Source organism: Saccostrea echinata, unplaced genomic scaffold, assembly GCF_033153115.1.
Source record: "Saccostrea echinata isolate AGI-Se365-2 ecotype Australia unplaced genomic scaffold, CSIRO_AGI_Sech_v1 ptg000016l, whole genome shotgun sequence".
Lineage (NCBI taxonomy): Eukaryota > Metazoa > Mollusca > Bivalvia > Ostreida > Ostreidae > Saccostrea > Saccostrea echinata.
In genome coordinates, this window is record NW_026889765.1 from 4,196,392 (window position 1) to 4,224,369 (window position 27,978).

At 33.5% G+C, this 27,978-nt stretch overlaps 1 protein-coding gene and 1 long non-coding RNA gene across 2 annotated transcripts; one reads left to right on the forward strand and one right to left on the reverse strand.

The window, feature by feature from the left end:
* Nucleotides 1-538: 538 nt before the first annotated feature.
* Nucleotides 539-27,866, forward strand: LOC133188357 (copine-3-like). The gene is made up of 15 exons (XM_061323741.1): nt 539-643; nt 4,876-5,042; nt 5,720-5,899; nt 6,036-6,110; nt 6,918-6,992; nt 7,599-7,679; nt 9,579-9,668; nt 10,981-11,082; nt 17,235-17,318; nt 18,308-18,367; nt 23,120-23,253; nt 23,680-23,783; nt 24,062-24,204; nt 25,408-25,644; nt 27,077-27,866. The coding sequence occupies exons 2-15, from the start codon at nt 4,881-4,883 to the stop codon at nt 27,191-27,193; spliced, it is 1,644 nt and encodes a 547-aa protein (XP_061179725.1). The 5' UTR covers nt 539-643; nt 4,876-4,880; the 3' UTR covers nt 27,194-27,866.
* On the reverse strand, nt 12,572-16,561 carry LOC133188359 (uncharacterized). Its single transcript, XR_009721283.1, has 2 exons — nt 16,426-16,561; nt 12,572-13,148 (listed from the first exon to the last, which is right to left on the reverse strand). It is a non-coding gene; the product is annotated as an uncharacterized LOC133188359 (long non-coding RNA).
* Nucleotides 27,867-27,978: the final 112 nt, after the last annotated feature.

Sequence of the window (27,978 nt, forward strand, 5' to 3'; positions counted from 1 at the left end):
TCATCTTTGGAACAGTTGATAACCCTACATTAATATGTTGTACAGTAAAACATGCTTATAGCAAACATGATTATTATAAATTAATGCTTACAGTGAAGTGATTTTCATTCCCTGTGGATTTATAAAGTTTTATATGAAAACGGATACTAGTATTTATAAAAAAGCAAAGTTGTCTGTCCCTGGCACTCCAGTATGTGTTTTACTGCACAATGTAAACCTAAAGGAATATGTTTTATACTGACTCAACCAACATGTATAGAATACAAGAATGGTTATTAAAGAGTTTAAGAACTTGAAACTGGCAACATCATATCGATCCATTTATTTATTATTTCACTGAAAGGGTGGCATTGTGTGTGTGTATGTCAGAGTGTAAAAATGGTGTTTCTCTGAGTGCTGTCACTCATTCACTGTTTTTTATGTCGGCCCAAAGAGGAGTTAAAACGCGTTAATTTTATCTGCAAGTTTTGGAAGTGATAATTTCATTTCAAAGGCATGTTCATAAGAGAGACTGAGAGAGAGAAACTATTGCGCAATACCGCTAGGACACGCCCCCTTGTCATTTGTTTACGTCTCGACAAGACCGCTTATGCATTACAGAAGAAGAAGGGAACGGTGTAACGAAATCCACACAATTAAACAGGTATTGATATACGATCTTGTAACAATTATTGCAGTGTATTGTATATAATATACATATTCTTAAATGGTAAAATTCCATCATATTGATTCTGAACGATTTTTTAATTTGATATCGATTTAATGTTCGAATTTCCTCTGCTTGATTATTATATATATACAGAAAATTCATGATTGGAACAACTTTTGACAGGTCGAACCGTCCAGCACAATCTCTTGATTTAGCTACATAGTTTGAATAAGCAATATAGCTATTTCAATACAGTTTTTTTTTTCGCAAATACTTTTAAATAAGAAATAAAGAAATTAATACAAGTATTTGACTACTCATATTTCTACAAATTAATAGACCATAAAAATTGCAATCAGTATTTAACTTTGTTGAAGCATTGCTGCTTTTGAAAGATATAACTCTGTTTGTTGATAATTAAATGTATTCCACCTTGTGTGCGGTAAGGTATGGCAACCCAGTAGGTATCACTATGATTGCTTCACAATTATTACCAATCTGTTAATTATCTTCTTGATCACAATTGACCTCCTTATAATTTGAATTCATAATAAGTAGTAAATGTATGGACACAAATCAATTATAGCCCCAAAACTTTTAGGGCTTTCAGTATAAAGTTCTAGATGCATCTAAGTGGGACTTTTTTTCATTCTGAAAAAATAATATTTTTAAGAAAGAAGTATGATAAAATAGCTAAATCAAGCTATTTTGAATTGGCTAAATCAAGAGATCGTCTTGGACCTGTTTGATGCAGCAAATGCAAAAAAAAAATATTCCTGTTAGTGATTTAAAATATAATATTTATTAAGCATTTCACAAGCTCATGAAAAAAATTTTTTTTTTAAAAAAACTGTGAATTAGATTCAATGTTATTTGGTATTATTTTTTCAGTTTTAATTAATTTGCATATATATTAATTTATTGGCTGTTGTTCAAAGACTATTAAAAAGCATTTTCCTTGGCAGGTACATATACATGGTATAGAAAAGTCTACTGTATCATGTAGTTTACCATGCATGGTATGACTGATGACGATAATGAAGACTATATTGATTCAAAGAACTGCATAATTATTGATTAATCATTTGATTAAAATGTCATATACTCTCAAAAGCATTTTGCCTGGGCAGTTAAGTATAGGATAGTCCATTGTACCTTGTTTTTGTGCATGTACATGTCAATGATGACAGTGTACATTGTTTGTGGAGTACTTGATTAATATTTCCTCCCTCATTGAAGAGCAGGGGATTATCTTGGTGTCTGTTTAAAACTTACACAGGGAAGTATCAACTTGTGGGGGATAGGTGAAGGGAACAATTCACTTCTTCTTTCCTGTTCTTTATGATAAGGATCTACTACTATAGATCTACAGTTCATACATCCACTGGTTAACATAATTGAAACAAGATGTGTTTGTGAAACACTGATGCCCCCGTATGGCAACTTATATTGTAGTGAAGGTTAAACTTTCTCAAATGCAAATCAAATATGTTGGTACCCAAAGTAAGTTCTTGTCCTGTGGAATATACCTGTGAAATATGAAAGCCCTATCAGCAACCATTTAAAATATATGGAAAAGGTTAAAAATTTCCAAAAGTAAGTCAAACATCAAGGTCAAGGAAAAATGGTAAAAATTAATGGTGCCCAAGGAAAGGCCTTTTCACAAGAAATACACATGTGAAATATGAAAGCTCTAGCACCAACCATTCAAAAGATATGACCAAGTTTAAAGTTTATCAAAAGTAGGTCAAATTCCAAGGTCAAGGTCAAAAGGTCAAAGTTGTTGGTATCCAAAGTAAGGTCTTGGCACAAGGATTACAGATGTGAAGTATGAAAGCCCTAGCATCAACTGTTCAAAAGTTATGGCCAAGGTTAAAGTTTTTCAAAAGTAGTTAAAACTCCTAGGTCAAGGTCAAAGGGTCAAAGTTGTTGGTATCCAAAGAAAGGTCTTGTTACAAGGATTACATTTGTGTAGTATGAAAGCCCTAGCACCAACTGTTCAAAAGTTATGGCCAAGGTTAAAGTTGGGTAAAACTGGGTCAAACTCCAAGGTCAAGGTCGAAAGGTCAAATATGATGATACCCAAAGAAAGGTCTTGTCACAAGGAATACCATGTGAAATAGGGAAGCCATAGCTCCAACCAATCAAAAGTTATGAGCAATGTTAAAGTTTTTGCAGATAAACAGACAAACAGACGGACGGACAGGGCAAAAACTATATACCCCCTAATCTTCAATACAGGGGCATAAAAATAAATTTTAGCCTAGTATGTGTACTCTTATTTGTTGTGTTGGAAACAATTGCGGTTTTCTGCCTATAATGTTATAGATTCAGAATTTGTTGTATATACTAGATGAAATCCCGCGCAAGCGCGGGGAATTGAATATATACTACTACCGACAGAAAATATTTTGTAGTTTCTACTGACAACCTACAGGCTTATAGCAGGAAGAAATACTTTGTTCAAAATCTCGCTTGAAGTAAATGTACGTCTCCACCCCACCCCCCACCCACCCCCCCTTTGTAAAAACTTGAAAATTAACAATTTCATTAATTGACGTTTATTGTGAAACCTGTTATACTATGTTATGGATATTGTACCTCAGATGCTCTTATTTCATTTCCGTTAAGGATAAAAGCACTGAATCTGCACATTTTACTGATAAATTGATTTGGGGGGGGGGGGGGTCAAAATTCACAGGTACTTGGGTCTTGGTTTATAAATATGTTTGTACCTTACTGATATGTAAATAATGTACTTTACTTTTTTTTTACATATCAATAAGGTACGTACATATTTATAAACCAAGACTCAAGTACCTGTGTAAAATTAGCTTTTAATGCTCTATGAACAGGCCGAGTATTTGATACAAAAGACTGTTTTCAAAAAAAAAAAGTGAAATGTATTGATTAAAGCACAGATTTTTACATCTTTAATTGTTTTTGAACAATACCTTATTCATTAATTTTCTCTTTACATGTAAGCAAGTTTGTTACGAAGTACAAACTGTACGACGGGTTCGTTGCCACGACGCTCTAAGTAAGGAATATATACAAATTTTACCGATAAATTTATCAGGAAAACCTACTACATACATGTATATATATGTAATAGTTTTTCGATATATAAATATATTCACAACTTTATCAATGATATACCATTATTTCAATGACCAATCACAGAAAAGTTTTTTTTTATGTTATGCAGATATAAGGGCCTCGTTTTTTTTTTAACATCGGGCTCGATGCAATATGATGTTCTAGAAGCTTCCGTCAATATTAAGATTGGTGAATGACGAAAATAATTTGCATATTTCCCTTTTTAATCGGTTATCACAACTTATTTCTTTTATATAATTTAAATCAAGTTTTGATTGAATAATTCAGTGATGACGTTTTATGAAATAAATAAACGATTGCTTGTTGTCAGTTTCATTAAAAATTGCCAGTAACTTAGATCCGCCAACCGGAAACGCCACCGTACTCACGTTTTTGCTATTTCATGGCTGTTTATAGAAAATAAAAGTAGACTTTAAATTTAATGTACGATACTTGCTATGCGAGTGAAATCTAAATATAGTTTACGGACATCATCTTGTATCTAGTGTATTGTTAGAGGAGTAAGTAAGAACTCTGGTTCACCCGTTTCGGAGTTTATTTGCAAAATTTATTAATTTATAAGTATAGATATCTTAGGTCACACAAACCTAAATAAAATTCTAATTGCATCAAACTGTGAGCTTCTTCAGTCATAAGCTAATACAACCCAAGTATCCCTCTCCTTACAACTGAACATATTGGTCAGGATCCATGTTAGAGCTATATGTGGCGTATCTGAGCTAAAAAATAAAAATACGAGATTGAGTGTAGATGAACATGATATTTGTTACTTACGTTCAAATTAAAAATTTTCACTGATTTTGAACTTGAATAACTCCACGTTTCTATAATGAATTGACTTTAAACTGTGTCTGATATTTAAATGCGGAGTCGGTAAATAAATCGGTTATTGTTTTAAATTTCTAACATCTATGAAACGTGATTGATTTAAATTGTGTAATTTACAGGAAAGTTCTATCTTTATATAAAGTAATAAAATAAATAGAAAGATCTTTTTAATTTTAGTTAGTCTGAACTTACCAAAAATATGTCATATATGACTTTAACTGCTTGAATATGTGAGGTTCTTTTATATAATTACAAAATCACTTTAATTTGTTTTGCAGACAAAATGAATCCAGTACCCCAGCTAGGTGGTGCTGATAGAGGACCTGTTTCTCGGGTGGAACTTCGCATAGAGTGTAAAGCCCTAAAGAAAAAGGATGAGTTTTCCAAGTCCGATCCATGTGCAGCTCTGTACATGCTAAATAGAAAGGGGCAGAATTGGGAGGAAGTAAGTACATGTGTGTTGCATGTATTTTAAAAAAAAAATAGATGAGAAGTTATGAATCAGCTACTGCAGGTTAAGTATATAGTACACTGTCATAGAGAGAGAACAATAAAGGTTGGGGCTTGGCGAAAACGAAAAATCTAGGGAAAAAAATACATCAGAGAGTACACATTTAACTTAAGCTAATCTATTGTTCATGTTTGTAATATCCCTTTCATTGTTGAAGATATCCTTTAATATAATTGACAGATTAGTTGATTTTTGGCTCAGTTTTAGGGGTATTTGGGTTAGAATGTTCTTTAGGTCCGGACTGCTTTAGAACAAGTTTTGTACTTATGAAAGTTTTTTAAACAAAGATTATTTTAGTCAAGTTTAATCTTCATCTTAGAGCAGGCCTTTTGGGATTAAATTAACCCCCCCCCCCCCCCCCCCCACAAAAATAGATTCATTCTCCTGTTACATCACAAACAGTTTTATTGCAGCATCCACAAAAGAGAGAATAGCTAATTAAGTTGGTTAAAGCATTTTTGCAAACACAACTGCAGAGTGACATTTTTTTTTAATTACACCCTGGTTTGAATCCAGTTTAACAAGTAATTGTTTATATAATGGCATATAACATAAACATGATTCAATGAAATATTCAAACAGCTTACATCTTCTTCTTATTCTATAAACAGATTGGAAGAACAGAGTTAATAAAGAACTGTCACGACCCAAAATTTACACGGGCTTTCAGAGTGGACTACTTCTTTGAGGAAGTGCAGAAAGTGAAAGTAGAAGTGTATGATCTGGATAACGAAACAGCAACACTTGAGGATGATGATTTTTTGGGCAAAATTGAATGTAATTTAGGGGAGGTGAGTCACACAAGACTCGACCAGTTCAATCTATATTACTGGTAACAAAAATTCTTCAGTGTTGATTAACAGTGTTGATCCAATTTCAGTAAAACTTGGAACATAACCAATTACTTATACATATAATTCTTTTCAGATAGTTTCCAGGAATCCCTACTCAGGGCCTCTTTTGAAGAAGGATGGGAAACCCATGGGAGGATCCACAATTTCTGTATGAAACTTAAGATTTGTTCTCGCTTAACTTTAAAAATACAGAAGATGTCCACTATTCAATCATGTGCACCATTGTTGACTCTTTTCCCCTTGATGCCACAATTTAAGACACTGGTATTGGTAACTTGGTATTAAGATTTCAGTAGAAAGATCACAGCATGTAGGTTATACCCAAAAAATGTCACTCTTTAGCAGTACAACTTTGTGATGAGGAACTAATACTCTGTTCACACAGAGAGTGTAATTTGCAGTAAATTAATGCGAAGTAAAATAATGCCAATTAAACTAATGCGAATTAAATTGTGTTCACGACAGCTAATGCGAAGTAAACTAATGCGAATTAAAATTTTATTTCTACAGTAAGGATATTCAGCAAGGCTATGATGATGGGATTTTCAAATCACTTCACCTTATGCAGAGCAGATCCATTTGACATAATGTCATAGTGTCTGTACACATTTCATTGATTAACATAATTTTCCTCTGTTTTTCACTAAAAATAGCAGAAGTACCTATATCTGACCACCGACATGTGGCATGTAACTTAATTTTGCCACTACGCATGCGTAAAAATTCAATTCGAATTAGCTTCGCTTAGCTTTCACACATAGCTAATGTGAAGTAATTTAATGTGCAGTAAATTAATTCAAATTAAAATAATTCACATTATATTCCCCGTGTGAACACAGCAGTTCAAATTTAATTCGCAGTAACTCATGTTTAATTCAAGTTAAACTCTCCGTGTGAACAGGGCATAAGAATTTGTTACTGTCGGATTAGCTTACTAGTGACTTTTTGTTTGTAGATTAGATCAGAAGAGGTTAAGGAAGGAGGAGAGATGGTTCACATGAAGTTCAGTGCCACCAAACTGGACAACAAGGTTTTCTTTATCTTCTTTTTTTATCTTTTTTTTTCGTAAGATATCATTATGTTTGTTTTAATGGTCAGATGATGGTCTTCTATTACTATAATTTTTGAAAATTGGTCAGTGGGATAAATAGAGGGAATGGCTCATTTTTATCCCCAAATTTAGAAGTCTTTAGATGAGATGATTTAGACTAAAAGCAATGGCTATAGTTCAATTTTTATTGCCATTTTCTATGCTACGTGTGTTTCTTTCTTTCATGTTGGAAGAAGCAAAAGTCAGTGGCAACTATTTCCAGTATTTAAATGATGAAGTTTGGCATTATATTGTTAAATTACAATTACATGTATATCAGATTCAGATGTGGTTGAAAGATATTTTAGAAGGAATTGAAGTTATTGTCTTTGCTATCTTAATTTAAATTTTCTTGTTTATATGAAATACTCTTCCTATGTGTATGCATACCATATCAATAATATTTAAGCAAAATTATCACAGTATGAAATGGAGTTAAACAAAAAATATATGGAAATTATAACTTAGAATCTTGATAAGCCAGAAAAACAGTGCTCTCATTTTTACAGAACATTATGTCAGAATAAATTTTTGAAATTTGGACAGGATTTTTTGGGGAAGTCTGATCCTTATCTGGAAATCTCAAAGAAGGCATCTGGATCTTGGCAGGTTGTTCACAGGACAGAGGTATGGTCCTTTATTGTGAATTTCATAATTTAATGTAATAACAATCTTATTTTTTAGAGATTTATTAATAGTATAGTTATTGTAGACCTTCAGTAAAAATTAATTCTCTTAGCTTTATTTTCACTAATTAAATCATTTGGGTTTTGTATGTACATTTGGGTTTTGTATGTACGAGGGGTTATCAAAAAGTTCGTGGACTGACGCGATAAAATTAATAATATGTAGTCTTTGCTTACAAAATTTAAGCGGAACATAAAACAACAAAAGTTTAAGAAATGTTGAAAATTTTAGCTAGATACGTTGATAATTTGCCAAATTATTCTAAAATTAAAAAGACTTTATGTGACCACCCGGCGCTGTCGCCGTTTAGTGTCATGACGTCCGCTTAACGTCATTGTTTCTTAATGTCCGCTCTCTCTACCTCATGCAATTATCTTGATGAGATTACCTGGGGTTAAGTAAGGACTTAAACCCGTCTTATTTATATGAATTTACAATGTCATGAGCAGCTGTTTTCAATACATATAATATTGTAAATGGATCTTTATATGAGGAAGATCCTCACCTGATTATGCCAGAATACTTAGCTTGTTGGAGTTCAATTTCTACCACACATGATCAACGTCACTTTTCGACGTGACTGACTTTTGACACACTGACTACAAATCGACACTAACTGTGCATATTTCATCTCTCTGAATCTTTTTGGGCATTAAAAATAAGTACTCTGGATGCATTTTATTTTTCTGTAGCAAGTTTAAACATTCCTTAGGTCAATACCAGTTTTTCCAGGAGCGAAACTCTATAGAGTGTTTGAAAAAGAAACCCCTCCCCCTTTTTGACGTTATTTTCAAGCCCATAATTGTTTGGACACTCCATATAAAATTTACGATAAAATTTCATAGAAATTACAGAATGGGGTAAAAATTGCAAATTTTACTGAACAAATGTGTCGTACGTACCACATGCCTGAATTAACGAGATTTTTTGATGACAAATACTCATATCTAAAGAGTTTTTCTCAGTTACACTCAGGTAGAAAAAAACGTCATATTAGAGGTTGCGCCGCCTGGACATACCTTTGCTTACAAAAACACTAACAATTTATTAAAAAATAAAAATTATGATTTATGGTTTATTCTATAGATAGAAAAGATGATGCTAACTAAATGTGTAAAAATTCATTGATGTACCTAAAGCGGTTTTAATTTTATGACGCTAGTCCACGAACTTTTTGATAACCCCTCGTACATATGGGTTTTGTATGTACATATGATGATGCCAAAGAAGGGAAACGAATCTTCTTTTTATACGCCCATCTTTTGACAGGCTGTATTACAGTATACAGTTTTCACGTCAATCAGTCTGTTAACTCTGTCACAATCCGAGATCTAGCGTCATCAAATATTGTCAGTTAATGCATCGTGGTGAAAGGGGGAGGGTGGTATCTCTACTCAAAAGTAGGTCTTGATGACCTCATTTGTGTATTCTGTCTGTACATACATGTAGTCAAAATTGTGCCTGAAAATTATTGCACACAGTATTAATTAAACCAATTGAATAACTAAATCTTGTCAAGTGGTGCATCTTAGGAGGGAATTTGTTGCAACCGAAAAGAAGTGCTTGACTTAATTTTAGAAATTTTTAAAAAGCTTAAAGTCAAATCGTGCTCTGTTCATAATGACATATCTCACCGTGTGAGACCAAGAATCACCAAACCTTGTCTGGTGATACATCTACAAGCATGATGTATCATGACTGTCTTGTAATTTTTAATAATTTGTTTTGACAATGAGGTTTTTTTTTTGCTCCTGTGGCACAATTTATTTTCAACTTTTATCCATCTCAAGATGTGAAAAATAATGTTTTTACAGGTAATCCAATGCTTTGTGTTTCTAGGTGATCAAGAATACATTAAATCCTGTATGGCGGCCATTTACTCTTTCTGTCCATGCTATGTGTGGTGGAAACAAGTCAGAAGATATCAAGGTAACTCAACTTAGAGATAGTAGATCCTTGTGTAATAAAAATATGAATAATAATACATGTAATACTTCAGAGCAACCATTTTATAGGAGAAATGTACATTCAGAGTCTGCATTGGTCTGTTGAAGTTTTAGTGCCTGATTTAAGGCTGATTTAAACAGTTCAGCTATTAAACCTATTAAAAAGCAGATTTTTCACAATCTTTTATTGTTGAAATGTAGCTCTTTCAATTTTAAGTGCTATTTCAAGAAAGCATGATGAATAGGTCAGTTTAGAATTATTTCCCTTAATTGTTGAGATTTTCTAGAAATGGAAAAAAATATTAGTGCGATAATAAAGTGTGAGCTAGAACTAGATCTCTTTCATTTGAAACTAGCTTAAATTTATTCTATGTGTCTTTTTCAACTTAAAGCTGTTTGAAAGGTTTATGTAATTATGCATAATATTACATATATTCCCAACTCCATACCTTGTATTTTAAGAGAGCAATTAATTTGTATTTTATAAATGCATTGTTGTATGGTGGCATATATTTCTGCAACCACTTGTCAGATGATTAGGTTTTCTTGTCAGATATTTATGTTTTCTTGTCAGATATTTATGTCGACTTGTCAGATCTCTTTATGTCGACTTGTCAGATCTTTATGTCAAATTGTCAGATAATAATCATCATGACTAGGAACTTGGTATCTTGATATTAAAGTGTTATTTGCCACTAATTGACATTTAGCTTATCAACATTATATCTGACAAGTTGATAATAAGTCCAACAAGTTAACTTGATTATCAGACAAGTGCACATAATCATCTGAAGTTGACATGTTAGATGTTATGTCATTGTCACAGACCAGAAGTTCTGTGTCCATTTTATTTCCACAAAATCCATTGCTTGTGATGATGATGATATGTTGACCTCTCAGATTATGTTGTTGACATGTAAGATGTTACGTCAACCTGTGAGATAATTATCTCCACTTGTCAGATGTTTATGTCAGCTTGTCAGATAATAGTGATGACTCGCTAGAAAGTTATTAAGCTTGTCAGATCTTTACGTTGACTTCTCAGATCCTTATGTTGACTTGTGAGAAAAATGCATCATCAACTGGATGTAACGTGAATAAGTGACAAGTCAACATAAAAATCTGTTAAATTGACATAATCATCTGACAAGTCGAGACGACATAAACATCTGACAGGTCTAATAATCATCTGATGAGTAGTTGCAAAAATATGCCACCATAATGTTGTATACTGGTATACCTCTTAATTTCTACTGCTAAAAACTTGCATTTATCTGTCTTTTTGATTCTTACAGTTTGATTGCTATGATTACGACAGTGATGGGTCACATGATTTTATTGGAACATTCACAACTACATTGGCAGATATGGAGTCTAACACACAAGGAGGGAAGGAGGTTTGTATCAATTCTTTATTCCACTGGGAGTTATTTCCCTTTGTAGCTATCAAAGAGGAGAAGACATACCATATCTTATCTTCATTTGAGAGAGTAAGTTAAGTTTGTTGCTCAGAGTTTTGTTGATTTGAAGTAATAAAATGAAGTGTAGAAGTGGCTTTTAAAGATTGGCCATGGATATTGGTTAGATTTTTTCGCCTCCATCTGATTTTAGAGTAAACTATAACTACCCTCACTGCATCAGCATTTAAATCATTCTGATCTGCAACAATGTGAATATCTGTACAGGTGTATTACAACACAATTTTTGTCTCTTTCCAATTACTTCTCCATACTTTATGATAAAAACTTTTTTTATCATAGTTACAGGATGTTAACATAATAAAACCCATGATATTAAACAATCCTGGAGTTATTTTAAGAGTGAAAACTGTCAACTCATTGTGACAAAGAAGAATAATATAATAGAGATATACTGCCTGTACACATTACTCAATAGATCACCCACATTTTTAATTACTTATAAGAACTTCATCCAAGATATAAAATTTCACCTTTCAAAACTGAATAGTATTTATTCATAATATACGAGGGGTGATCAAAAAGTTTGCAACTATCTCTATATTTAGAAAACCACAGTTCAGATTGGAATAAAATTTGGAACAAATATAGTCATACATATGTTCTATAAATAGCAGATGTTATGTAATGTTTTGCTACATGTTTGTGACGTCACAATGTTAAATGACGTCACAATGTAGGTGCTTTGTGACAAAAAATAGTTGACTTGGTTGTACTTGAGCAACGAACGGCTGTAAAGTTTAACGTATATCTTGGAAATTCTTTTGCAGTAGCATATGATAATTTGTACAAGGTTTATGAAGACAAAAGACTTGCCAGAAGTTCAATCATTAATTGGATTGATTATTTTAGTGAGGGAAGGGGGATGGTTAAAAATGATGTTTGTTCTGTTGCCTAGTGAAAGCAAGCTGGGGAAGAGATCTGTCTTTAGTTGAGCAATTTGTTATGAATGATCGCCAAGTAATAGTTAGAAAAATAGTTGAATATCTTAAGAATAATATAATTTTTAAATCCCTAAAATATTGTTTATTTTAAACTTAAAACATATCAGATATGATAAAAAGAAGGTGCCTGTACTATATTCATATAATATATAAACGACGTTCCTAAGACAGAGAACTCGGGTTGTGATGGTTACTATGCTCATTCTGGGAAAGGACATCCTTATTCACTCATCCTATTTTCGAGATTCAGCCATTTCTGACAAATGAACATTTTTTGTGATGAAAAATAACTTGCAGGGTAAGAAATATAGGACTCAGAAGAATCTTTTAGCTTCTGTGAACAGAACACCACAGAGCATGTCACGTTACCGCCTGGATCACGTGATTTCGCGCATGGGCAGAAAGGTGGAAGATGTGCATTAAATTCAGAGAGGACTACTTCAAAAAATAATGAACACTCAAACCTAATTTTATTTCTTTTATCGAAGTAATTCAGTTAGTTCGCGAACTTTTGGATCACCCCTCATACATTTGTACTGTATATGTAACAGTTATTCAATAACAATAGCACCTGTATCTTGGCAATTTGTAACCCAAACTTGATACAGTGTTATAAATTTAATAAATATCATTGCTAAACAGATTCATAGTTGTTTATATTCCATAGCACTTTTTTTGCATTACAACTTAATTTAAAAACAACTAAAATAAGTCATTTAAATGTCTATAGCAGTCTAGTTGTCTATCCACCACATATTGGTTTCATGGCAATCATGTTCTCTGCACACGTGAGGGGTAGTTGTAGAACCCCTAGAATAGCCTCGCACACACCCTTCATTGGTTCTATGCACGCTGAGAATGGGAGCAGGAACACGTACAACCAGGCTATAAAGAAAGCAATAGGCCACGCCAAAAACCACAGGATTAGAAACCACAGAATGGCCCAGATCAGCCCGGGGCACAGGTCCCCTGCTCCTTTTCCCTCACCCTGACCCTCGCCCTGGCCCATTGAGAATGTTTGTCAGTTTGTTGTGTGATAATCTGAAAAGAAAAATCATTGTACATTTATAATTTTATGTGAAATTTATATACCTTAGAGTATTGAGAAAAATTTATCAATTAATACTTCGTGTTTTAGTTGTGTCTCTCAGAGTTGGGGGATTAAACTTTGAACTTACCGTAACTCCATTCACCCCTTTCTAACAGCTGTTTTATTGCTCATTAATAGCGTACATATCAAACTATTGATTTAATTGCATAGCAATATACACTGCACTTTTTAAGCAACAAGTCATCTATTTTTTTATATTTACTTTGAGGATGGGGATTCAAAATGGCATACTAAATACATGTACTTTTAAAAAAATTACATCGATAATATTTTTTGCACTTTTAATGCAGGTGTAGCTAGCAAGAAGTATTTACCATGTATCCAAAACAGACTGCAATATTCATCACATAATCCCATTGATTTAACATTTTTAGCAAACAACATTCTTAACTATAATAGTCAAGTATTGAAAGCATTGTTAACATTGAAAGTACTGAGTGATTTATAGAATGCATAGCCTAATGGTTTTTAAGGACTGTTTTATATATTTCCAAAGGCTTTATTCAGCAAATGTAAAGTTTACAGACAGTGCACTCTTTTACAAAAACTGCTATGGTTGAGCAGAGGGTACATATATGCCATAAAAATGGTGTGCAAATGATGGTTTATGTATGTATGATAACAACTTGTTTCTGGGGGTGGGGAGGTGTCCAATCAGAATATTGATACTGTGGATGATGGATTCCTATAAACTGGTTGTCATGAATGGTTGTGATGATTGTAAGAAACCTAGTGGTATCAAATTTTGCCAGTTGGCATATCAAGGTATTAATCATAAAGTTCTAATGATTTTATTGTCCAAGTGTTGACCAGGCTACTTTAAATGACCATGTTGTCTAGGAGTTTCAAAGAGAACCAACCGACTTTATCATATGGCTCCCACTCATTTCACAAGCCATATAAATAAAGTGGAGAACAACAGTTAAATTTTAATGCATGTTCAAACAGTGCATTTTGATTTGAAAGAGAAATGGGGTGGTAACTAGAATTGAATATTTTTTTTAAATGCGTAACAACAAATTTACAAAACACAATGAATTTATAATGGTTATATATTAAACATTCCTAATAGGACAGGGTTTTTTTTATCAATCAGGAGTAGAATTTCTAAAGCTTTGAATACCAACATTTTTTTTAATGATTTAACATGCTTAACCCCCCCCTCCCCCAATCTAAATTGGTGCAATATAGTAAAAGTTATTATATTATTTATCTTTGTTATTAAGTTTGCCATGAGACAATTCAGACTTAGCTACTTTCATTTACAAGTTTAAAAAATTCCTGTGCAATAGTTCATGAAAAAACCCCAAAAGGAATCTTTGTGATCTTTTAAGTTTGTTTTAGTGACTATTGTCTTTGGTGAGAAGTCTGTCAGGGGTTCATTGATTGTCCTGCCATTTACAAACTAGTACATTCACACTATCCGAAAATATAATCAGAGATTACTTCTGATAAAAGTCACTTCAGTGTTTGCCAGTTGAATTATACAGGCAAAAAAAGGTCATTGCTTTTCCGTACCCAGTAATTTTAAACTCTACTTACAATTAGTTGCAATTTCCAAACAGGAGAAAGTGAGTCATTAAACAGTATGCCGACAAATTCAGTATCTACATGTATTGCTGAATATATGATAAAGGGGAAATGAATGACAGCATCCTATAAGTACAGTAATGTTGTCCTGAAACCTGTAGGATATGCTCACAGCTGTTGATATGTATTGATTGAAAATAAATTATGATCCATGTTTTTTTTGTGAGAGTTAGTTGCAGCTTACTAAAAAACTATTGTTTGGACAAATGTTTACAGTTATCAGAGGTTTTAATGTCAATATGTAACACATATTGCTATGCATTGATCAATCAAGTGTTGATTATAATTCTAATGCTCTAATCTGAAAAGATGAAGCAATATGCATTAAAAGGAATTTGTTTTTAGATACTGACTAATGAAATTTACTGTTGAATTTTTTTTCTCAAAATTGTCTTATACACTGTACCGGGATATATTTTTCTTTAATTATCAACTCACCAAAATTGCATTAAGTGTAATGAAAAGTATTATAAATTTCTGTGTATTCCCAATTTATGTTTAAAAATCACATCAAATAGATTCAATATAATGTAAAAAATTCTTAAATTAATGACATAAAAAAGTACAGAGTGTGTTTATGCAATCATAATTACCTGAAAAATTCAAAAATGTTAATGATTGACAATAAATATTCTCTGCATTTGAGTCAATTAGTCAATTTTAATCACTTGATCATTTCTTACCTTAAAAGATATTTAAAACTATTTTACATTCCAACTTTACGATAGTAAGTCTATATAATCCTGTTACACACACAAAGTTATTGATGTTTACAGATCACTATGACGATGTCTATATCACACCACAGACTCCACCCAAACTCTGGCTAACACACAAACACGGCAAATATTACAAACACCAGTCAGTGACCAGAGCAAACAGAAATAGTTAGAGTGACCCCATTTATGTCTTTCACCTTAAAATGAAATGTGTCAACATTGATGAGTAAATATCCCTAGAAAATCAAATCGATGAATACTGAAGTGATTTTGTTGCTTCATTGATCAAGGAATTTTATTATTTTAATGCACTGTTCTGAATCATTTACCTTTACGTTAGAATTTCTTTGTTGAGTAGAAATATCTAGATTTAAATTTTTATGTCAGATGCACTTTTGAAAAGCACGTAAAGAACATGAGGGAATTGGGGATGAAAAATATTTTCTTTCATTATGAAGTCCATTGTACACCTCTGTACCCTTTAAAAAGGTACAAAGAGGCAATTTTTATAAAGTTAACAAATTCAGCTGAGAAAATGTGATAATATATATAAATAATTATTTGAAATATATTGGCTCAGAATCTGTTTACTTCAGTTGAGGACCTTTTAGATTTTGGCATTTTCAGCTGTTTAATTTGAGACCCTTTTCTCATATCCTTCTCAATAACACTTTTATCTTCACCAACATTTAACAGATAATTCATGTCTATATAAAAATCAACTTGTACCTAAATGGTACATGTATGTTGTGAAATTTAAAGAGGTTTTTATAAGCAGTAAATTTTACAATCTAGAAACTTTTTTAGACTGGTATTTCCTGTATATCGCGCATATCAGGCAGGCAGGCCAGTCTAGAAACTTTTTTAAATTTAAATGTTTAAAAGTTAAGCATCTTACCTTAAAATGTCAGTTTAACACTGATATGAAGCAGAGATGGTTGAAGTAGATAGTAAATATGTGCAGTCGCTGTTCCATGAAATGTAGCTAGAAGTTTTATTCTAATTTTATTCCCACTTTTGTACACTTATTTAAACACTGAGCTGAGTCAGCAGGGCTGAATTAGGTCAATAAACTTCCACAGATTTGTTTGCTCACCCCCTACTTATAGGGCAATGATATTCATTTCTCAATGAAGTTTATATGCTTTGTTTATACTTAATGTAGACAAACAATGATTAAGACTTTAATCTCACCTGTAGTATTAAAAACGCTCTTGGTTTCAGATCAAAAATATATCTGGACATAAATTTGAAGGTTAAAAACTAAATATTTTGCATACAAGTGGGTGTTGCTTTGTACAAGCTGAGAAAAGAGTGCTTTTTAAATGAATTTCGTCAGTTGCCTGTGAAATGTGTACTCTTGTAACTAAGGGAAATGAATAAGCATAAATATATATTGGATAAATGAATTTCAATGTTCAAATATTGATTTGTTAGCATTCTCGATACAGTTCATAGCAAGACAAATTTCATTTTCGTTGATAAAAGTAAAAGATCAATTAAAATCTCTCTTTAAGTTGATTGTTAAACAGAGAATATTGAATTCACCTTTCAATTATCATATTTGAAAGCTTTTAATACAATTGATTTTCCTTTGTGTATATTTTTCACCTTATCAGATATTTTTTAAGGTCACTGCAAACTGTTCATTGAAATTCATTACCTCAGATTTAATTACACGTTTTTTGTTTATAATTGTTTTTGCAGGCCAGTTACCCTTGTATTAATCCAAAGAAACAGTCCAAAAAGAAGTACCAGAACTCAGGAGTTATACACCTTACTGAACTTAAGGTAATTAGATCATTCCACCCATCAAAGTTTGCAAAATTGAAAGATCTATGATAATTCACCTATGTTTCTCTCTCTCGGATTTGTTGGTTTCAGTGTTTCTTCAATGAGGAGTGAATTTCTTTCATATTGATACCAGTCCTTGTCTTACAGTTGCAAAAATTTCTCCAATAATGTATTTATCTGGACATTTTCCATTGCAACTATTCAGTTATAAGTTGTGTTGTATGATGTTCCAGTACAAGATCCATTCCAAGTTTCATTTAGATTGGCTTTAATACTATGACTCTATTTGAATTACACTAGATTTCATTGAATTTTAGTTCACCTTAGCCAACTGTTTTGATGATCTTTCTGTCTTTGTTTCCTCTGTAAAGTTCACATTTACTTTTTCTCAAGAATTACAGTCAGTGTAATCCAAAATTGCCATAGACTCATTCCTGGTTGAAGGGAATTCAAGTTAGGTAACAATTTTCTAAGGGGAAATAAACAATAAATATGAAAGAATGGGATGAGGTCATACAACAATCTGTTTCCCAAGAACTACTGTTCTAGAAAACAAAGCTAAAGTGGAAGATTTGTAAGTAGTATGTACATGCAAGTCTGTTTAAAACAGACCTTCTTCTGTTAATGAACAACAAAGCAGAAAATAATTCAGATTGATATGCAAGTTGCTTAGGTATGATTTGTTCAAAGCATGACCCCAACGGTTTTGATGGGGCTAAATATAAGGTCAATATTTCATAAAGGATTTGAAAAATATGAAATATGTTGTTACAAAAAAGACTTTACTGGTAATAGCCAACTTAAATGCATCACATGCATGCCTAGGTTGTGTAAATTTAAGCTGCTCATTAATTGCAACATAGCCAGGGAGGAAGATAAAAAATATTGAATCAGGTGAGCAATGTGACCCATCAAGCATGGACTGTTGTTAGATTGGCTATTAGTGGGGGGCATCATAATCCTACAAAGATATCTTTATTTTTTAGATTTTCAAGAGACCATCATTCCTGGAATTTGTTTATGGGGGAATGCAGATAAACTTCACAGTAAGTTAGTATTGCACAAGTGATAACTGCCATATATGCAATATCCATTTCTATGTCATATTTTATCTTGTTTTGAATCAATAAATACATGTACTGTGACTGTCAAATTAGCTTGAGATGCCATGCAATATCTATTAAAAATAAGATTATATGTTGGTTGCATTTTTTTAGGTCACCTGAGTCACTCAGGTGACATATTGCTATCCGTTTTTGTCCGTCGGCGTGCGTCGTGCGATGTGCGTTAACATTTGAACATTTTTAGCTTCTTCTCTGAAACCGCTCCACCAATTTCAACCAAATTTGGCATATAGCATCTATGGGGGGGAACAAAAATTGTGAATTTCATGGTCCCTGCCCCCCCTGGGGCCTGAGGGGTGGGAGTAAAACCACCAAAATTAATGCAATCTTTAAAAATCTTCTTCTTTACTCCTGGACATCAAGCAGTCAAAGTGTTGGCATCATTGTAATAAGCATTGAGTCCTCTACCAAAATTATGAAATTCATGGCCCCAGGGTCAGAGGTTCTGGTGCTAGGGCGGGGCTAGATAGATCATATAGTGAAAGTGCATTATTTCTTTGAAAATCTTCTTCTCTGCTCCTGGGTATTAAATAAACTAACTAAGTATATAGTTATGATGAGTAAGAGTGCCTCTTCCAAAATTGTGAAATTCATGGCCCCAGGGTCAGGGATTCTGGTGTTAGGGTGGGGCTCTATTGATTATATAGTGAAAATGCATTAATTCTTTGAAAATCTTCTTCTCTGCTCCTGGGTATTAAATAAACTAACTAAGTATATAGTTATGATGAGTAAGAGTGCCTCTTCCAAAATTGTGAAATTCATGGCCCCAGGGGCAGGGGTTCTGGTGTTAGGATGGGTCTCTATAGATTATATTGTGAAAAAGCATTAATTCTTTGAAAATCTTCTTCTCTGCTCCTTGGTATTAAATTCAGTAACCAAGTACATAGTTATGATGAGCAAGAGTTCCTCTTCCAAAATTGTGAATTTCATGGTCCCAGGGGCAGGGGTTCTGGTGTTAGGGCGGGGCTCTATTGATTATATAGTGAAAATGCATTAATTCTTTGAAAATCTTCTTCTCTGCTCCTGGGTATTAAATAAACTAACTAAGTATATAGTTATGATGAGTAAGAGTGCCTCTTCCAAAATTGTGAAATTCATGGCCCCAGGGGCAGGGGTTCTGGTGTTAGGATGGGTCTCTATAGATTATATTGTGAAAAAGCATTAATTCTTTGAAAATCTTCTTCTCTGCTCCTTGGTATTAAATTCAGTAACCAAGTACATAGTTATGATGAGCAAGAGTTCCTCTTCCAAAATTGTGAATTTCATGGTCCCAGGGGCAGGGGTTCTGGTGTTAGGGCGGGGCTCTATTGATTATATAGTGAAAATGCATTAATTCATTGAAAATCTTTTTCTCTGCTCCTGGGTATTAGATAAACTAATTAAGTACATAGTTATCATGAGCAAGAGTGCCTCTTCAAAAATTATGAATTTCATGGCCCCTGGGTCAGGTGTGCTGGTGTTAGGGTGGGGCTCTATTGATTATATAGTGAAAATGCATTAATTCTTTGAAAATCTTCTTCTCTACTCCTGGGTATTATTGAAACACATTAAATACATAGTTATGATAATCAAGGATGCCTCTTCCGAAATTGAGAAATTCGTGGCCCCTGGATCAGGGGTTCTGGTGTTAGGGCGGGGCTCTATTGATAATAAAGTGAAAATGTTTTAATTCTTTAAAATCTTTTTCTCTGCACCTGGGTATTATTTAAACAAACTAACTACATTGTTATGATAAGCAAGGATGCCTCTTCCAAAATTGTGAAATTCATGGCCCTGGGGACGAGTTCTGGTGCTAGGGCGGGCTATATAGATCCTATAGTGAAGGTGAATTATTTCTTTGAAAATCTTCTTCTCTGCCCCTGAGTATTGTTTAAACAGACTAAGTACATTGTTATGGTACGCAAGGATGCCTCTTCCAAAATTGTGAATTTTATGACCCCAGCTTAAAGGGTTCTGGTGAGGGGGGAGGGGGGGGGGGGCTTCTATTGCTTATAAAGTGAAAAAGCAAAATTTCTTTGAAAATATTCTTTTCTGCTTCTGGTTAAAAAAGCAAAGAAGCTAAGTGTATAGTTATGATGAGCAGGAGTGCTTCTTTCAGAGTAGTGAATTTCATGACCCCTGGGTCAGATGTGCTGGTGTGAGGGTGGGGCTCTTGATAATATAGCGAAAATGCATTAATTCTATTAAATAATCCTGTTTGCTCCTTAGCGTTAAGCAGATAAACAAAGTGATTAGTTATGATGAGCAAACTTAAGGCCCCAGGGTCAGAAGCTCTGGTGTTTTGGTTGAGGGGGGGGGGGGGGGGGGGGGCTCTATTGATACATGTAATATAGTGAATCTGTAGTAAAAATGCATTATTTCTTTAAAAATCTTCTCTGCACCTGAGCATATCTGAGGCAAATAGAGTAAAATTTTTATAAGGAAGGGAATTTTTACCAGAATTTTGAACATCTGGACCATTTGGTCAAGTGTTCTGGTCCTGGCCAGGGCTCTATTAGTTTGTATTCTACTGAGAGGAGTTATTCCCCTTTGCCATTTACTTTTGATAATTTATCACTGTAAATAATGTACTTGAAAGGTAAATAGAATAAGAGAATTATGCAAGAACTTTTATTGTATAATACAAAAAGTACTTTCATTGTTTTAATGATCAGATAGACTTGTAAGTAGTAGATAAACAAGAGGCCCATGGGCCATATCGCTCACCTGAGCACATTGGCTAGGAAAAAAAGCAAAAATCAGTTCAGTATTGAAAAGTTTATGGGGGGGGGGGGGTGAATTTTAAACAACCTGATGATGCTTTCATATCAATATAACAAATGGCTTTGCAGTTCTTGAGCAGAAGATTTTTTCCCATATATTCATTTGATCCCCCATTGTGGCCCCACCCTACCCCCGGGGGCCTTCATTTGAACAAATTTCATTCTACACTACCCAAGGATGCCTCATATCAATTTGACTAATCATGGCTTTTCTTTTCTTGAGAAAAAGATTTTTTCCTAAAAATTCCTCTGAAAACTTTGATCACCCATTGTGGCCCCACCCTACCTCCGGGGGGTCATGATTTGAACAAACTTGAATCTACACTATCTGAGGATGCTTCCATAGAAATATGACCAATCATGGATTTGCTGATCTTGAGAAGAAGATTTTAAAAGATTTTTCTATAAACTCTTATGAAAAACTTTTTGTGACCCCATCCTATCCCGGGGGGGGGGGGTCATGACTTGAACTAACTTGAATCTACACTACCTGAGGATGCTTCCATAGAAATATGACTAATCATGGCTTTGCTATTCTTAAGAAGAAGATTTTTTTAAGATATTTTCCTATATATTTCTATGTAAAACTTTGATCCCCCATTGTGGCCCCACCCTACCCCCAGGGGACGTGATTTGATCAAAATTGAATCTACACTACCTGAGGATGCTTCCATATAAATATGACCAATCATGGCTTTGCTATTCTTAAGAAGAAGATTTTTAAAGATATTTTCCTATATATTTCTATGTAAAAATTTGATCCCCCATTGTGGCCCCACCCTACCCCCGGGGGACATGATTTAAACAAAATTGAATCTACACTACCTGAGGATGCTTCCATATAAATATGACCAATCATGGCTTTGCTATTCTTAAGAAGAAGATTTTTAAAGATATTTTCCTATATATTTCTATGTAAAACTTTGATCCCCCATTGTGGCCCCACCCTACCCTCGGGGGTCATGATTTGAACAAACTTGAATCTACACTACCTGAGGATGCTTCCATATAAATATGACCAATCATGGCTTTGCTATTCTTAAGAAGAAGATTTTTAAAGATATTTTCCTATATATTTCTATGTAAAACTTTGATCCCCCATTGTGGCCCCACCCTACCCTCGGGGGTCATGATTTGAACAAACTTGAATCTACACTACCTGAGGATGTTTCCACATAAGTTTCATCTTTCCTGGCCCAGTGGTTCTTGAGAAGAAGATTTTTAAATGATGCCATTAATTTTTCACGAATTCCTAATTATCTCCCCTTGAAAGAGGGCGTGGCCCTTCATTTGAACAAACTTGAATCCCCTTCACCCAAAGATACTTTGTGGCAAGTTTGGTTGAATTTGGCCCAGTGGTTCTTGAGAAGAAGTCAAAAATGTGAAAAGTTTACAGACAGACAGACAGACGGACAGACAGACAGACAGACAGACAGACGGACGCCGGACAAAATGTGATCAGAAAAGCTCACTTGAGCCTTCGGCTCAGGTGAGCTAATAAAAATGAGACAAAAATAACTTGTCTTTTTAAATATTCATCAAAGACCAAGAGAGGCCAATGTAAGAGATTTCAACAAGGGATTAAAATAGTACAGAAGCATTGATAATTTGTTAATATACTGTATGGTGATAGTGATAAATGGGGAACAGATTAGAACCTAATTTATGAACTGTTATTGAATATTAAGACCAATTATTTTGTTGATCATGATCACCCATTTTTTTTTCTTTCGGGCAACAAAGCTTCACCTTTCAGTTCATTTTATACTCTATGCATAATGCAAATTATTGTATCATACTCAGGTGACCGTTAAGGCCCTTGGGCCTCTTGTTTTAAAAACCTGACGTGTCCATTTTAACATACCATTTAATACATTTACCTTGTTTTATTGCTTTTGACCAATTTTTTCAGGTGGGAATTGATTTCACTGGATCAAATGGAAACCCAAGTAGCCCTAATTCTTTACATTATATTAATCCCTACCAACCTAATGAATACATGCAAGCTATACAGGCCGTGGGCAATGTCTGCCAGGATTATGATACGTAAGACAGACCTATCTACATTTCTGAATTATTTTATCATCTGTTTTAGCTCTTTATACATTTATCAGACTACAAACTAAAGAAAATAACATCAACCCTCTGTTTACGTTCAAGATTTTCCACAAGAATTCTAATGTATAATTAAAATGTACACAATTTCAGCAACTTGTACAGGGCAAAATTTGACAGCAATGACCTATTTACTAGAAAAATTTTTCAAGGAATAATAATAAAAATTTTCCCAGTGAGAGTTTTTAGTTAGGTTTATGAAAAGAACCATGAAATTTTATACTGTTTGCTTGGATGAATTTTCAGCCCTTAATTTTCCTGTAAAAATTCTCGTGTGTGAGGTACAAACTTCTTATATATTAATATATCTTTTTAAAAATCTTTTTCATGATAAGAAAAGACTTGTCATTTTTTTAGGGATAAATTGTTTCCTGCCCTAGGATTTGGTGCTAAACTTCCTGATGGAACTGTTTCCATGGAGTTTGCCATCAATTTCAACCCCAGCAACCCATACTGTGCAGGTAAGTCAACTTGAAGAAAGTGTAGAATTATTGTTGTTATTGTGATAATTTACCTCTCACAAGTTCAAGGTTTTGTGTGAGGTATGTAATCGCTAAGCCTTGACATTGTGAAGGTGCATGGGAAAGAAGTAACTATAAATAAACTTTACCCATCTCCCAGTTATCAATAATGTGCATTTACTTATTTAATTTTCCAATGAAAAATTAAATATAAACTTGAACAAGTCATGGAACCTATAAACGTACTTGTATAGAATTGACAATTTTATTTCTTGTAGGGATTGGTGGTGTCCTTGAAGCCTACAAAGCATGCATACAGAGGGTGGCCCTCTATGGACCCACTAATGTAGCCCCCATCATATACCATGTGGCCAGGTTTGCTGAGCAGGCACAGAGGGAGGAAGGCACAAAAGGGGCACATGTTGGTTTACATATTATACAAATATTTATTTCAAAGGGAGCAAATGTAATCTGTATGAAGATAATAATATACTTGCTTGAATTGATATGCTTTTTGCAACAGCCTTTTGCTACTCATTTGTCATTAATATAATTATGTTTATTCATGTATAATCATATATTTGTCCTTCATTTTTGTGTGACATTAAATCTCATTCATCTGTATGTCCACCTATTTAGCTGTCTGTTTGTCTCTCTAGCTTTGTGTCTGCCTGTCTGTTGCAAAAAACTTTGACCTTGGTCATAACTTTTGAATGAGTAAAGATAAGGCTTTCCTATTGAACATGCATTATCTTTGACAAGTCCTTTCTGAATGTTGACCTCGTGACCCTTGAAGTTAAACTTTCTTTTCAAATATTTGAACTTTGGTCGCAGCTTTTGCACCTTAAGAGACAGAGCTTTCATGTGAACATGTATTTTACATATGAATTATCTGTGACAAGACTGTTCCAAATGTTTATAATTTTTGACCTCATAACCTTGACCTTGAAGTTTGACATACTTTTCAACAATATTAACCATGCATAGCAGTAGCTTTTGCAGCTGAAAAGACAGGCTTTCATACTTTACAAGTGCATTACCTGTGACAAGACCTTTCCAAATGTACTATGATTTTTGACCTTGAAGTTTGATCTACTTTTCAAAAACATTAACCTTGGCTGAAACTTTTGCACAGATGAGAAAGGGCTTTCCTATGCCATAGATCATTTCACCCCAGCTAACAAGGCTCTGAAAGTTTATCGTGTGATATAATGTTTATGGTTAAGGGTGTGCTAAACTGTGATTCCATCAATGTAAATTTACAATTTTCTGAATTACTTCTGACCAGATTATACATACTCATTTCTGGCATATTTTATCCTACTCCTGTTCACAGATGATATATACTCTTTCATGGCCTCCTATTAACCAATGATACGTAACCCTTTCAGGCCTATTTTATCCTACTGTTAACAGATGATACATATTCCTTTCAGGCCTGTTTTATCCTACTCTTGTTAACAGATGATTCATACTCCTTTCAGGTCTATTTTATCCTCTTCCTGTTAAGAGGTACATACTCCTTTCAGACCTATTTTATCCTACTCCTGTTAACAGATGATACATACTCCTTTCAGCCCTATTTTATCCTACTCCTGTTAACAGATGATAATACTCCTTTCAGGCCTATTTTATCCTACTCCTGTTAACAGATGGTATAATCACTGATATGGACAAGACTAGAGATGCCATTGTTTATGCCTCAGGCCTGCCTATGTCCCTCATCATTGTGGGGGTAGGGGATGCAGACTTTACTGATATGAACTTTCTAGATGGGGATGATGGAGTTCTAAAGGGGGCCAATGGCAAACCAGCCTTGAGGGATATCGTTCAGTTTGTGCCTTTCAGAGACTTCAGGATGGTATGTAAATCAATTCTCTTTTTGTTCCCCAAAAACTGAGAAACATATGATAAATCAAATTTCATGTTACGTTTATTTTGCTGGACAATATCGCTGCATTTTTTAACAACAATTGTGAGAATTCTCCACACAGTAATATTAAGTTGCTTCTTTAATTGCCAAACACTTGCAAGATAATCTTGCATATTGAGTGTGCAAGTAAATATCTTCTGGATTAATTGAAATTTATCGTAGTAGCAAATGTATCGTATGTGTAAATAAAAAGACAAAATGCATGTATTAAGCTTTGAAATGACATTTTGATAAAACATAGATTAAATTTTAATAGGGTTGTTTGAATGAGAATGAACAAAAATAAATTTCAGCATTCCCATGAAAAAATATTTTTCAATGATTTCAGAAGAACCTTGAGGTTAGTAGAGATTGAATTTTCCTTGCAGAGACACTAATCTGTCCTGCACAGTGATTGTGGCTTTGAGCTTAATCATACAGTTAGCAATGTGAATAAATTCTATAACACATTTTGTAAAATGCACAAGTAGTACTTCTACAGTTTTCTCTTTGAGTTTAAGAATTATTTTAGCAATGCCTGCTCTTTGTAAGATTGTACCTTGACAACACTAGAGCTAGAATTAGGATTATTCATTAGTTAGTTTATATATAAAGATCTAGTTATTTCAATTAGTCAGAACGCTCCAAAAGAGTGTGACAAGGGAAAGAACTCTTATAAGCCCCCCTCACAGTAAATGTTCAGAAGTATTTAGTTTGTTACTAAAGGGGTAAAACATATAAACAAAAATATACCTTTTCAAAGAATTAATAGACTTGATTGAATGAAGAAGTCATTACATATTTATCTGCTTCAAAGCACAAATAATATTTCTAATCTGGATTTATTTTGATTATGGAGAATAAAATTGAAGTGATGATCAAAACTACCGGTAATAAGGTTTCATTGTACATTGTACATGTATTTCAAGTTTTACGTGTTTTTGATATTAATGAGGCATTTTCCCATTTTGCCACTGCAGCATTAAGGATCCTTAACCCTTGTCTCCATCACATGAGTTTCTTGCATTTCTGAAGAGTATCAGCAAAGGGATTAATTTTAAAATGTACATTGAGATACAAATTACATAAAATCTTAATACATGTAATTGCACTGTTTCTTTGGATCTGTAAGTTTCAGTTGTGTTAAATATACAGGAGATTTTTTTTCATAATATCATAAAGCTAATTAGGATTACAATGTCTTCCTATTTTTCAAAAGGAGGAATTGATCAAAATGTTTGTAGAAAGCATTGGAGATCGATCCACAATTTCCTAACCACAGACAACTTTAAAAAACCTTCCAAAACACCCCCACCTTTTCACATTTTTTCTGAATACATGTATTTTTCAAGATCTTAAATGATGTTATGTTAATTTTCAGTCTGCTAGTGCTGAGTTGGCACGCAATGTTTTGGCAGAGGTTCCACAGCAAGTGGTGCAGTACTATGAAATGAGGAAGATTCCTCCCAAACCAAGACCAGCCCAAACACAGACTTAAAAATAACAACGTCTGCAGGATCTAAATGAGACATAATGAGTGCTTATATAAAACCAGCACATCACTTGTGTAATATTTTAATGGTGCTAACGTGGTGTGGCTCTGTAAGTTATTAATGAATTTAATTGCATAAGTTAAATTTTCTCTTAAAGGTTTTTAGTAATACAATTTAGATACATTACATTTAGGTATGTAATTTTGTTTGTCAGGGTGCCCAATTTATGCATTATTTGTAAACAGGGATGCCTTTTTTTTTTAAATCTGCATTTCTCTGTAAGCATAATAAATAAATATGGTCTGTTCGATGCTTTGTAAATTGAAATCTTTTTGTTGAAAACTTTTTCAAATGACATGTACATTTCAGTGTTCCTCAGAAAAAAGATCTAGTGTAGATATATGTATTGGTATGTGTCAATTATTATAACCTTTTTTTTAGTGTGTAAATTAATATTTATTAGTTTATTAGTCTTGGTGCCTGTGTGTGTGTGTAAGAGAGAGAGAGAAGGGGGGGGGGTCTGAATTTGTACCTCATTTTCAAATTTAAGATTTCCTGCATTTTGAGGCTTCTTATTTCTCTCTTTTCTATTCAATACTTTTTATTATAAGTCTGTATTTACATATAACTGCTGTTGCAAATTGTATTTACATAAAAATTAAATATAATGAAAGGTAATGTAGTTTTGTTTCTTTTTATTTGTGAACAAGATTTTAACAAATATTAATTCCTACAACGTACTAGTACATTAAACAGAGTGCAGTTTTTAACAAATATTCCTAAAATGTAC